The sequence below is a fragment of the Megalobrama amblycephala genome, linkage group LG12 (assembly GCF_018812025.1).
Source record: "Megalobrama amblycephala isolate DHTTF-2021 linkage group LG12, ASM1881202v1, whole genome shotgun sequence".
In the NCBI taxonomy this organism is placed as follows: Eukaryota; Metazoa; Chordata; class Actinopteri; order Cypriniformes; family Xenocyprididae; genus Megalobrama; species Megalobrama amblycephala.
In genome coordinates this window covers 16,552,522-16,567,295 of record NC_063055.1, presented here as the reverse complement: position 1 = coordinate 16,567,295, position 14,774 = coordinate 16,552,522, and the positions used below count along the sequence as shown (strand labels likewise).

General features: G+C 35.5%; 1 protein-coding gene across 2 annotated transcripts in view; it reads right to left on the bottom strand.

Moving 5' to 3' along the window:
• Positions 1-1,764: 1,764 nt before the first annotated feature.
• The window catches only part of pcsk5b (proprotein convertase subtilisin/kexin type 5b), a 77,548-nt gene continuing 64,538 nt past the window's right edge, over positions 1,765-14,774 (bottom strand). The window contains exons 33-37 of one of the 2 annotated variants that reach the window (XM_048209192.1): positions 14,461-14,638; positions 8,845-9,059; positions 4,635-4,738; positions 4,195-4,384; positions 1,765-2,284 (exon numbers count right to left, since the gene is read on the bottom strand). In XM_048209192.1, coding sequence (XP_048065149.1) covers positions 1,881-2,284; positions 4,195-4,384; positions 4,635-4,738; positions 8,845-9,059; positions 14,461-14,638 — 1,091 coding nt within the window. In that variant the 3' untranslated portion in view covers positions 1,765-1,880. The remainder of the gene's footprint in view (positions 2,285-4,194; positions 4,385-4,634; positions 4,739-8,844; positions 9,060-14,460; positions 14,639-14,774) is intronic. The other variant, XM_048209193.1, reaches the window with a different exon arrangement.

The following is a 14,774-nucleotide window of genomic DNA, read 5'->3' as shown; positions in this document are numbered from 1 at the left end:
TCTTTTGTAATATATGTCTTTCCTGTCATTTAATGCCTGCATACTGAATAAAACTTAAAGTCCTACTTTTGAATGGTAGTGTAGGCTACACTTATTTCAAGGGTTTAAAAGGTAAGTTTATGGTTTACTGTGCTAAATTCATAAAATGAATGTGAAATATATAAACTTACAAAAACGTTCAAAGTTTTCTATTGTGATAGGGGTTTATGTTTCTCTGGCTTGCAACAGCAGTTGCATTATCAGCACTGTGTTAATTTAATCAAGTAATCAAACTTAACTGAGATAAACCACAACAAAGAGCCATAATGTCCAATTCCTCATGTAGATAACAGACTGAATAATCAGCTATTGTTTGAAAAGGACTGCCATCAGTACACCATAAATCATTCACAGGTCTTAAATAAGACAAAGCAACAGGAATGACTTCAGCATATACTGATGACACCACCACAAGATATTTAATATTTAGATACTTATCAAAAAGTCTTATATTTGCATTTGCACCATCCAAGTGGCTCTCTTACAAAGGAGTAGATGGGAACCAGGGCCAGTCAATAACAACAACAACAACAAAAAAGAGCAGTTTGTCCGTTTAAGGCTGCTGTAGTTTTGAGAACATTATTAAAGAACAGATAACTTTGAACGAACATTCTATTAACATTACTATAAGAACATTTCTTCTTAACGTCCCCCTGTGGTGAAAATCAAGTTTTTAATTTTGTTTATAATTCCATGTGGTGTTTAAATATGCTTTAAGGCAAACCATGTGTAAATTCATAAGTCAACACCATTGCTGAGTATTTTCTCTTTAAAACTGCAGTGGTCTAAAGTCAGTCTCAAAAACACGGTTTGAAATCATTGGTGTTTGTGACATCACAAACTACCTTGTAACCAATCACTCAAAGTGTCGGCGGGCTTTATCATTAACTAACAAGGAGGTGCAAGGAAGTCTCAAAAGAAGCCAGTTTATCCCGATATTTTTCAGTTGATATGAAAAAACGGGTAGATTTAGCAATAGAGTGGGTGTATTACGATGTTACGATGAACTTTATGCCTATCTCCACTGATGTTCTAAGTTGTTCAAAGAGCTTCTAAGGATATTGATTACCGTTGTGTCCGACGTTGTAAAAAGCTATTCCATTGTGCAGCATTTACCTCAGTAAATGGACCGAGTGGATCTCTGATCTCGTGGAGTGGAGGCGGGGCTAATTAGCATATTTATAGATCCCCGTATACTAAATGAAGCAAGAGTGTAGTTACATTCAAGCTATTTTAAGGCATGAAGATTTTTTTTCACAGGAAAAAAGTTTAAATATGTCATTTTGGTTATCAAAGATGAGGTTTAAGGGAAACAATTGTTGACTACATGGGGACATTAAACATACATTTTTTTTAATTGCCTAAACATTAGCCAAAGTTCTGAGAACGTTCCCTGTTAGCTAGGCACACTATTTAAAAAAAAAAAAAAAAAAAAGTGATAAAATAGGGCACAATGTACTGTATAAATATGAAGGTATTTTCCGTATTGGTATTTTACAGGTGATTTACCTGTATTTGAATTAAGGTTGTGTTTTAAGGATTAACGGAAAATTCCGGATAAAGTCCTGGCGGAAAATTACCAGTACATTTTCCGTTTTTATTTTTTACAGTGCAGAGCTTGGACATTCTGCCAAATATCTTCTTTTGAGTTCCACAGAACAGAAGAAATGGTCACATGGGTTTAGAACATCATTATAGTGAATAAATGATGACAAAATTGTGATATTTGGGTAAACTATTTCTTTAATGGTTGATTGGTGAAGCTTCTGGATGGCAAAATGTTAATAAATAAGGTATTGTGTTATCCACATATCAAAGAAAGTAATCACACTTTTTATGTTTTATGTGATAATATGCATCTCATCATCATATTCCAGCTCCACCTCCACCTCTTCCTCTGCCCCCTCCAACAGGCTGTATTTAAACTTCCGATACACTATCCCGTCCCTCCCCATGTAAACGATATCCTCGTCCTCCTCCTGGTCTTCATCTTTATCGCTATACTCCGTCTGTAAGCTGTCATTGAGGGTTGCAGTGGTGAAAGGGCTGTCTGCGATTTTGGAATAGCCATTTAATTTGACAATGGGCTTTATGGTCATCCTCTTCCGAAAATGCAGGAAGAGAAAAATGACAAGCCACAAGCATACCAACACAATTATGAAAGTGAAAGCAACAAGGCCAGGATGACCCAAAGTCGCTGCATCATTGGTGAAAAGGTTGTAGTTCAGCGCGATAATGCATTCATCTGAGAAAAGAGAAGTTAAAAGGTCACATTTAGGATTGCAGGAGTATTCAAAGGTTCCCTGAAATACAATGGCTTCATATTGAAAGCTCAAGGTGTTTAATGTACAAAGAATAATACTGCTATCTAACAATACAGTAGCTAGAGAATATTATGCAAATCTTACCGATTGATATCGATACCTCAATACAAGTTAAGCATTGATGGCATGCAGTTTTGGATGTAATTTATTAATAATGCAATAAATTACTGAAATTTAATTTAAAGTAAAGGATTAGTTTAATTAGAGTTACGTCTTATGTATCTGCATTAAATACTGTATAGACTAGAACAATTCTATATAAAACAATAGTGGATTTAGCGTTAAAACTTAACATCTAATGTAAAAATTTATGTTTTTAATGTAACCTTCTCCCTTTAATACTTTAGTCTGTTCAAGAAAAATATATGCAATTTTATATTATTTATTTGAAAGAATCAGTTTAATTTCTATCCTTGTATTGTTCAACTGGTCAAGGTTGATATGGGATTTAGAAAGTAATTAGTAATGCACTACTTTTTAGAGAGACAGTCATCAAATTACACTGTTGTATATGGAATTAGTTGCTAGTAATTAATAACTTTTTTAGAGTAACTTACCCAACACTGATGGCATGTTGTCATTACTACATAAAATACATTTTAATTTGCCATGAGTTGATTGTGTCGGGGTTTACAGAAAGAAGTGTCAGCTTGTATTTTTGTTGTCAATTTCATCAGTTATTCAGTAAATATCAATATAAATATAAATCATTATCTTATTAGTAAAGCAGTTTAAATATCACTGTTATTATTTGTTAACTAAAACTATTAAAAAGTTAATTTAATATATATTAAAGGGTTAGTTCACCCAAAAATGAAAATGATGTAATTTCTTACCTCATATCTACATGTTCTACACCCGTAAGACCTTCTTTCATCTTCGGAACACAAATTAAGATATTTTTGATGAAATTCGATGGATCAGTGAGACCTGCATAGACAGCTATGCCACTGAAAATCTCAAGATCCATAAAGGTACTAAAAACATATTTAAAACAGTTCATGTGAGTTCAGTGATTCTACCTTAATAGCGACGAAAATACTTTTTGTGCACCAAAAAAACAAAATAACGACTTTTCAACTATCTCATGATGGCCGATTTCAAAACACTGCTTCGGAGCTTTACAAATCGAATCACTGGTTCGGAATGCCAAAGTCATGTGATTTCAGCAGTTTAGCCATTTGATAGGAGATCCGAATCACTGATTTGAAACAAAAGATTAGTAAAGCTCCGAAGCAGTGTTTTGAAATCGGCCATCACGAGATATTGTTAAAAAGTCTTTTTTTTTCTTCTTTTTTTTTTAAGTATTATCATCGCTTTATAATATTAAAGTAGAACCACTGTACTGCTTTAAATATGTTTTTAGTAACTTTATGGATCTTGAGATTTTCAGTTGCATTGCTGTGAATGCAGGCCTCACTGATCAAACGGATTTAATCAAAAATATCTTAATTTGTGTTCAGAAGATGAACGAAGGTCTTACGGGTTTGGAAGGACATAAGGGTGAGTAATAAATGAAATTATTTTAATTTTTGGGTGAACTAACCCTTTAAATTATCAACTTCAATTAGAATGTTGCCTTGTCAACTATATGAAATAAGCTGAAGTTGAAGTGTCAAAACTAAGTACTAAATCTAACATAAAATTCAAGCTAAATATAAATTTAAAAAATAATGATTAAAGCACATAAGATCACTAAAACTTAAACTATAATTAAAAAATAAAAATAAAAATTAATTTAAGATAATACTACAATAGTATATAAATAATACTAAAATCTGAAATATATAAATAGTGAAATGTATAAATATAAATAATTTATAGCTTGTACCATTCAGCTCTTGGCACTGGCAGCATTCTGAGTGGATTCTTGAGGAATCCACAAATGTGTCGTCTCCACAGCAAGGAAGACACCTCCCATCCTCTGAGAGGCGCTGTAGAACAGGGCACCTGATGCAGTTGTATGGTCCTGGGCCTTTACATTCAGCGCAGGATGGGTCACATGTCGTACATTCGTCATTCTGTGCAAAACACAAAGTATGTTAGAAAGAACATTGGTCTAGAATAATGGATCTGGCCAAATCTGTTTGTAAGTCCACACACTTAACTATTAACCATTTAGTGTACGTTTAAATGACTAAGAAATGTCTGGATATGAATAAAAGATAAACAAACGTTCCTCCAGAACTCTTATGCTAAAATAGTAAGATTAGTACATGACTGATTTGTTAAAAATGTATTTTTTAAAAAACAAAACAAAAAAACATTTACCACAGGAATGGGATATTCTCCGCTTAGACACGTAGATGAGCAGATTCCTCCATACATTTTATAACCATCATAACAAGATGTACAGAAGATTGGCCCAGAGCCTGCTGATCACACATGATATGACAGACTAGTTAAATTGTGTTGACGTATACAAAATCATATCTTCACTCTGACTGTACTGTACTTTCTAACGGCCAATTCATACAGCACCAACAGACAGCAACAGTGTTACTCCTGACGGTGTCTGTCGGAGCTTGTTTTCGCCGATTGAACATGCTGGTCGTGGTCAGGTCGTGGAATGTCTGAGAAGTGACGTACTGTAATCTGGTGATTGTACGCATTGGTCGGCGCATGTCGGTGTGGTGTGAAGTGGCCTTAAGATAGATTTAAAAAGCAGGATAAAAGATGACTTTCAACACAGTCAGTGTAAGATGAAAAAAGATGACCTTGTTTCATTTCAAAAAGCACTCAAGTTAATGAATGTCATTGTATTAGTATTTAGACCCTTTTTTGTTGTCAAACATTAATGTTCATATGATGTGACAACTAAACTATGATATGTGTCAACTAAAACTCACTCCAGATATGTATGTGTGATTTAAAGGATTAAGTTGAATGTAAGTTGAGCTAAATCAGCAGCGTTTGTGGCATAATGTTGGTTACCACAAAAAAATTATTTCAACTCGTCCCTTGATTTTTTATTTTGTTATTTTTTTTTAGGCAAAAACCAAGGTTATGGTGAGGGACTTACAATGGAATTGAATGGGGCCAATTTTTAATGTTAAAGCAGATTGTAAAGCTTGTAATTTTATAGCCATTATGCTGTCATGACAATGAAGTTGTAAAATTAATTAAACTTTACACTTTAGTAAGTGATTGTTTTACACTAAAACATGTTATCATCATATTGTTTGGGTGTTGTTGTTATACAATTGAAACAGTGAGTATATTAAAGGGGTCATGAATTGAGAAAACAATTTTTTTGTCATTGTACTATAAAAACATTCTGTAAATTTCAGAACTCAAAACTTCCTCAGTAGTAGCTTTTATTAAAACCAAGCTTAATTACTCACCCTTGTGTCGTTCTAAATCTGTAAGACCTTCGTTCATCTTCGGAACACAAATTAAGATATTTTGATGAAATCCAAGTTTTTTTTTTATTTTTTTATCTCCCATAGAAAGCAACGCAATTACCACATTCAAGGGATTCCAGAGAAGTAGTTAAGACATTGTTACAACAGTTGACGTGACTATAGTGGTTCAACCTTAATGTTATGAAGCGACAAGTACTTTTTGGGGGCAAAACCAAAGCAAAAATAATGACTTTTTTGTCAGTCTCCTATGCAGTTGACGCAGTGAACGCAGTTCAGCACTTCCGTGTTTACATCTGAATATGGACTCAGTATTGACTGGCTCCTGCTTGAGTTTCATACTGAGCCAGCGTTCAGATGTAAACATGGAAGCTCTGCACTGCATTCACTGCGTCAACTGCATAAGAGACTGAAAAATTGTTGAATAAAGTTATTTTTGTTTTGTTTTTGTGCACAAAAAGTATTCTCATCACTTCATAACATTAAAGTTGAACCACTGTAGTCACACGACTACTTCTCTGGACCTTGAATGTAGTAATTTCATTGCTTTCTATGGGAGATAAAAACCTTGCAGATTTCATCAAAAATATCTTAATTTGTGTTCTGAAGATTTGGAACTACATGAGGGTGAGCAATAAATGACAGAATTTATTTTAACTTTATTTTTAACGATTGCATCATTAAGACATTGTTCATTAGTTCACTTAATTTTACTGAGGATTTGTTTTTAAACAAGGCAGTGTTCAACAATGCAACGCAACTTTTGCGTTGTTCAACGCAATAGCAACACAGTAACAGTGTTTTTACCATATGTCACTATTTCTTTGTCTGCTACAGATCGTTTGATATGTACTCACTTTACTGAAACTGATGAATGATGAACATAAGACACTGCAACAAATAATGGTACATTCATTCATAATTCGTTTACATGAAACACTGTAAGTTATCCTTTGTCAATGGCTGAATATCGCCGGTTGCCATTTTTTCAACATCAGAAGTCTTCAAAACAATTCCGCATGTGTGATGGCGGGGATGTTGAAAATTATTTTAATATGCAAAACTGTTAGCCAATCATACAAGTGCATCTGTACTTCCAAGAATGTGGCATGCCTACACACGCCTATCAAAACAGAGAGGGTCAAAAACTGATTTCTATTACTTCTAAATTATAAGTGTTTTTTGATGTAAAAATCTAGTTAACGTCCCTGTGAACCGGACGTTGCAAACAACTTTTCTCCAGTGTTGAGACGTATTTCCAAGTGAAATTGAATATTGAATAGAGGGCAGGGTTTTATTTTAGTGCTCCTCCTCTCCATCTCTCCCTAATAGCAGACTAACGGTTGGAGGGGAGTGGTTTAAGGATTTTCAACCCAAGCTGTCAAACTGACGCCATCCGATAAGGAACGCCATTCCAGACCGGATGTAACTTTTCAGAATTTGATTAAAGATTACCGCGACAAACAATTTTTTCTGTGTATAAACTTGCACAGAATAATTGTTCACCACAAGACTAGTAATATGCACTAACAAAGTAAATCGAGTCCATTTTGATTTCATGTCGACTTTTAACATTATAAGTGGACCTCAGAGAATGTTAAAAATGTAAAAAAAAAAAAAAAAAAAGGAAAGTTGGGACAAGTCAACATTAATATTGTGGTAATCAACAATGTCACAAGTGCTGTCGACTGAGCTTAACTTGTATCGAACCCATCAATCCTCTACAACGTGAGTAAATCACTTGCAGAACAAGAACAAAAATTTCTGTCATTAGCCAATGACTACTAAATTGTCAGATTTTACACTATCTATCTATCTATCTATACATACACACAGACAGGTTTGACATCGTAGTATATAGTAATACCTGTTAAACTTTAGGATTAAAGGATTAGTCCACTTTTAAATAAACTTTTCCTGACAATTTACTCACCCCCATGTCATCCAAGATGTCCATGTATTTCTTTCTTCAGTCGAAAAGAAATTAAAGTTTTTGATGAAAACATTTCAGGATTTTTCTCCTTATAGTGGACTTCAATGGGCACCAAACAGTTGAAGGTCATAATTAGTTTCAGTGCAGCTTCAAATTGTTCAACACGATCCCAGATGAGAAATAAGGGTCTTATCTAGTGAAACCATTGCTCATTTTCTGAAAAAAATGGAAAATTATATAAGTTAACCAGAAATGCTCATCTTGAACTAGCTCTCTTCTTCTCTATTAGAATTCCGGCAGTGTAGACACTGCTAAGCGTATTACTGCCCTCCACAGGTCAAAGTTTGAACTAATTTTTATATGCAATATGCTAGTTCAATAGTATATAACAGTTAGTTCAAACTTTGACCTGTGGAGGGCAGTATTACGCTTAGCAGTGTCTACACTGCCGGAATTCTAATAGAGGAGAAGAAGAAGAGAGCTAGTTCAAGATGAGCATTTCTGGTAAAAACTGGTTAAAAACTTTCAATTTTTTTCAGAAAATGAGCAATGGTTTCACTAGATAAGACCCTTATTTCTCATCTGGGATCGTGTTGAACAATTTGAAGCTGCAGTGAAACTAATTTTGACCTTAAACTGTTTGGTGCCCATTGAAGTCTACTATAAGGAGAAAAATCCTGGAATGTTTTCATCAAAAACTTTAATTTCTTTTCGACTGAAGAAAGAAAGACATGGACATCTTGGATGACATGGGGGTGAGTAAATTTAATTATCAGGAAAAGTTTATTTAAAAGTGGACTAATCCTTTAATGATACCAAGGAAACGTTGATGAAAAGTATTAAACAACAGTTCCTATATCAGTTTCCTAAAGAATAGTTTATTTAAATTCTTTAATTTTCATTTGAATTAGTTATATAAAAAAAGTAATAAATAAAATTCAAAGTTTAGAATTTAGCTGCCTTATTGTGTAGCTTTATTGTGCTCAGTGAAAATTACCCCATACCACCCAACGTCCAAACAGTGCTAATATCAGTATAATCAGATTGAACGTGGATAAAGCATATAATGTATGTATTGTATAAACTTACATCATGCATCAGTAGAGGATTGCCTTGTCTAAGTGGGGCAAATAGGGCTAATTTTGTGCACTAACTATAACAGTTGTAGGCATGTGATGAGTCTTACCCTTGCATGTTTTACAGGAGGGGTGGCATCTTTTGCACTCTCTGTCCAAGGAGTGAAGGAAGTAATTCGATGGGCATGTATGCACACACTGTCCGGACTTTTTCAACAGATAGTATCCTTCTCTACAACTGAAACAGAAACTGCTGCTTCCTTGGCATTCGTCACATGTGTGGTCACATGCTTGACATGCTCTGCTGGAGGCATTTACAAAGAAACTGCAGAGGAAATGCATAAATGGTTTATAGAATAATGCTTTGTCATTTTAGGGATGAATAATCACAAAAATGTACATTTTTAGTAAGTCAGTAAGTATTATTATTAGAAGCACTCTAAAACACCTGATTGATTATGATCAATCGTGGCAAAAGTTTCTGTATAGTGAATAATAAACTATAAATTTCACCTTTTCCCATAGTAACATATCTACTTTAGCTACTTTCATGTTTCACACATCGCTCTGCAGTCTCTCTCTTTTCCCATCAATGCACATTAAATAGGTAATTGTCACCATGAAAACTGCAGTAAAAATGTAATTGGAGGACAAAAGGGAGAAAAATGACCCAGATTATACCATCTCAAACTGCTCAAGCAGAATCAGTTATTAGTAGTAAAACCTCTATGGCAGTTATGGGACATTTTGCTACACAAAATGGATGCAGTATGTTGCCATTTAGTTCCAATAAACTGAAATGGTAAAATATTTGCTTCAGTTAACACAGGATTACATGCTCTGGTGAGTAGTAATAGTGATAACAGCACCGCAAGTGTGACAGTCTTGTGACACATAAGCCCTCAGAGGATCCAAAATGTCCATTTATGGCCTTTCACCAATCTATTCTCTATTCTATAGTTTAAGTAGTTGAAAATTCATTTATTTCCTCCTGTTGTTCCAAACCCACTTGAGTTTCTTTCTTCATGTGGAAGGTTTTAAAATACCTCATGATGGTAAAGAATATACCGTATTTAGAGCAGCACCATGACAGGTATGAAAGCGAGGCTGTGAGGGACAGACTTGCCACATTTTCAATGGCATCCACTGTAAAAAGCTGTTTAAACCTCCTAGACCACTTAAAATTGTCCACAGCTCTTGTTGTCTGGAGTTTTTTTGTCTATTGAAATTTCTTGGAAAGATATTTTTGCCATGTTACATCAGTGGAACAATTCAAAAACACATTAAATAACATACAACCCACTGAAGAAATGTCTATCCCTCACAGCTTCGATTTCGTTCCAGTTAAAAGTCAAAGATGGCACTGCTGTGAATTTTTATTGTGGGTGAACCTTTTAATGCTAATACTATTGTCATTTTGTTATTTACATTGCAAAAGTTTGGGGTCTTTAAGTTCTTATATATATATATATATATATATATATAAGATATATAATATCTATATATATTAGATGAATTTTCAGCATCATTACTGCAGTCTTCTGCGCTGCGTCACGTGATCTTTCAGAAATCATTCTAATATGCTAATTTAGTACTCAAAAACATTTCTTATTATCAATGTTGAAAACAGAGCTGCTTAACATTGAAACTGATATATATTTTTAGGATTATTTGGTGAATAGAAAGCTACTTTTTTTTATGAATTTCATGTATTCTTGCTAAAGAAAGAATTCATTACTATAAATATTTGAATGATAAAAATGTATATTTAAAACAAAGCAGAAATGAAGATAAAGATTTTGGCCAAATTTCAGGTCTAACTGTCCAATTACATTTCCTAGACTAACCCAATGACCTCTTAAAGTACTTCAACTCCTTAAATGGCTCATTTAGGAAGGAAGGAATTAGAAGGAATGTCAGTAACTTGTCATTTAGCTGGAGCTTTTCATCCAAAGTGACATACAGCATATTAATTAGAGACACAGTCCTCCCACAACAGAGACTACGTTACTCAAGCGCACAATAGCATGAGTGCAGGATTGCAGATCCTGAACCACCACAATTGTTGCTTTTGCGTGTGCAATATTTTAAACAACTAGGAAAGTGTGCAACTTACGTGACCTGTTTTTGTTGTCTAAATGTTTTAACTGACAACATTTTAGTAGAAAGACAATGATATAGAACAAAAAGATGCTTTTGGCAACGCTATTAGCTGGTGTTTGCAGTATTTGGATGCTTCAAGCAACAATGTGTAACTTTTGTGTTCAAAATTTATATAATGAGCAAGTACATCATGAATCCATTTTCCAAACAGTGTTTTTGTCTTATCCTTAATTACTACGGTACACCTATAATAAGTGTTTACATTCTGGCTATTTCAGACAGGTCAGGTCAACACCCCTGCGGAGTAGCACAGTACCTGCATGATTCATCATACACATAAACAGAGAGAAGTAGCTCCAGCTACTCCAGCTACAATGTTCTTCTGCAAGATGCATGCAGTTCTGTTTATCAACTGCTAAAGCGGCAAAAGTTCCATGGTGTTGCTTTAAATTACATTTTAAAATGTATGTTAAAAATGATGTTTTGTGTATTATGTATTAGTGCTTTTCTTGTAACATTTCTTAAGATATATCTTCATAGTAAATGTTATTCGAATAAAAATAAAAATACATAATTACGTTGACTATTTTAACAATATCTTTACTACATTTCTCGACCTTGAATGTGGTAATTACAGGTGCTGGTCATATAATTAGAATATCATCAAAAAGTTGATTTATTTCACTAATTCCATTCAAAAAAGTGAAACTTGTATATTATATTCATTCATTACACACAGACTGATATATTTCAAATGTTTATTTCTTTTCATTTTGATGATTATAACTGACAACTAAGGAAAATCCCAAATTCAGTATCTCAGAAAATTAGAATATTACTTAAGACCAATACAAAGAAAGGATTTTCAGAAATCTTGGTCAACTGAAAAGTATGAACATGAAAAGTATGAGCATGTACAGCACTCAATACTTAGTTGGGGCTCCTTTTGCCTGAATTACTGCAGCAATGCGGCGTGGCATGGAGTCGATCTGTCTGTGGCACTGCTCAGGTGTTATGAGAGCCCAGGTTGCTCTGATAGTGGCCTTCAGCTCCTCTGCATTGTTGGTTCTGGCATATCGCATCTTCCTCTTCACAATACCCCATAGATTTTCTATGGGGTTAAGGTCAGGCGAGTTTGCTGGCCAATTAAGAACAGGGATACCATGGTCCTTAAACCAGGTATTGGTAGCTTTGGCACTGTGTGCAGGTGCCAAGTCCTGCTGGAAAATGAAATCTGCATCTCCATAAAGTTGGTCAGCAGCAGGAAGCATGAAGTGCTCTAAAACTTCCTGGTATATGGCTGCATTGACCTTGGACCTCAGAAAACACAGTGGACCAACACCAGCAGATGACATGGCACCCCAAACCATCACTGACTGTTGAAACTTTACACTGGACCTCAAGCAATGTGGATTGTGTGCCTCTCCTCTCTTCCTCCAGACTCTGGGACCCTGATTTCCAAAGGAAATGCAAAATTTACTTTCATCAGAGAACATAATTTTGGACCACTCAGCAGCAGTCCAGTCTTTTTGTCTTTAGCCCAGGCGAGACGCTTCTGACGCTGTCTGTTGTTCAAGAGTGGCTTGACACAAGGAATGCGACAGCTGAAACCCATGTCTTGCATATGTCTGTGCGTAGTGGTTCTTGAAGCACTGACTCCAGCTGCAGTCCACTCTTTGTGAATCTACCCCACATTTTTGAATGGGTTTTGTTTCACAATCCTCTCCAGGGTGCGGTTATCCCTATTGCTTGTACACTTTTTTCTACCACATCTTTTCCTTCCCTTCGCCTCTCTATTAATGTGCTTGGACACAGAGCTCTGTGAACAGCCAGCCTCTTTTGCAATGACCTTTTTCTGTCTTTCCCTCGTTGTGCAAGGTGTCAATGGTCGTCTTCTGGACAACTGTCAAGTCAGCAGTCTTCCCCATGATTGTGTAGCCTACAGAACTAGACTGAGAGACCATTTAAAGGCCTTTGCAGGTGTTTTGAGTTAATTAGCTGATTAGAGTATGGCACCAGGTGTCTTCAATATTGAACCTTTTCACAATATTCTAATTTTCTGAGATACTGAATTTGGGATTTTCCTTAGTTGTCAGTTATAATCATCAAAATTAAAATAAATAAACATTTGAAATATATCAGTCTGTGTGTAATGAATGAATATAATATACAAGTTTCACTTTTTGAATGGAATTAGTGAAATAAATCAACTTTTTGATGATATTCTAATTATATGACCAGCACCTGTATGTTGCTTTCTATGGGGGATAAAAAACCTCTCGGATTTCATCAAAAAAATCTTAATTTGCGTTCCGAAGATGAACAAAGGCTTACGGGTTTGGAACAACATGAGGGTGAGACATTAATGACAGAAATTACATTTTGCCCCTATTATGCATTTTCAATATTACCTTTCATGCAGTATATAATATAGCTGTATGTGAATATAAAAGGTCTGCAAAGTTTTAAAAACCAAAGGGTGTCTCCTAGCCTGACTACGTCAGACTTCCTACTTCCGCTCAATTTCATTTCGCTTCTGTACTCAGTCTGATACAGCGTCAGAGCTTTGTGTTTGCCACCGGTCTGGAAACAGCCGGGCCAATCAACGAACAGAGGGCGGGCTGAGAGCCGTGACGTAGATGCTAAGCGCCGAGTTTTACATTGTAGGTTAGAGAAATCGAAAACCGAAACGACCGCGGAAATGGGAAACGAGACACGGGATGCAAACTTCGGGATGCATTAACTTCGCATAATCTGCAAAAGTCGTTTACAGCCATGTTCACTCCGGTATTTCGCTCACATCATCATGTGTTTACAACAGGTTTACAGTGGAAGTAAATCATAGATTTGAGTTCGATGCATGATGTCTGTGCTTCGATGCGGCTGTACAGGCGGATAACATACGTCATAACTAAACGTATCTGATTGGCTTACGGGTAACCAATGATTTTAAACTTCAGACAAGCGTCCCCTAGCGAGAGAGAAAACACTTCTCTATTATGCCATTCCAGACTCTGTCTACGAAGCAAAGTGAAGTAGCAGAGTCTGGTATTACCAGGCTAGGTGTCTCCTGAAATAAAGAATCAATTCTGAACTGCTGAAATGAGTTGTCAGCAATTCCAGTCTCACTTCCTTTTACATACCTACATAACAATGTAACAAATTTGCACAATTCCAGCCTATGTTCATCATTGGCTGCCCGTGAACAATGTCTACTTTGACCCGCCCTCAAACACAGTAGTTGTAGCTGAGTCCTGGAAGAGTTTGGTTTGTGTTGTCGAAATGTTGAGAAGATGCTATTTTCAGCACTGCAAATCCACTTTGCATGCATTTCAAATGATGACGATCCATGCGGGAATTGATGGACCATTTGACCAATCAGAGCAGAGCAGGCTCTCAGAAAGGAGGGGTTTAGAGAGACTAAATCTTCGAATGAACCGTTTTCAGACTCTAAGAAATTAGGTGATGTGCAATATATATAATGAGAAAATTAAAGCGTTTTTTGACCTCGGATGCATGTTAATCAGTTGTAACAAAATTGGGAACATTTAAAATAGCACAATAGGGGCACTTTAAATAACCTAGCTTGATTCTTTCTGAATGAATGAATGAATATATCATACCTTGGAGGACAGGAGGGGAAGCAGCTGTGTCCCAACAGAAGCAGGCCTGAATTACAGGTTACACAGTCATTACTGTGATGTCCATGGCATGATGCACAGCTCATGTGGCACTGAATACACTCTTGCTTTTCCTCATCTGCATAGTAACCATCCGGACACGTGGACACACATGTCTGATCTGAGGAATTACCAAAATAATGTGTACAACATATTACATTGGGCATGTATAATATATAATATTGTATTTCCATAAGTATAATTAAATGCAGCTCTTCAGACAACTTGTATTTTGAATTTGTAAGTGACAGCATTTG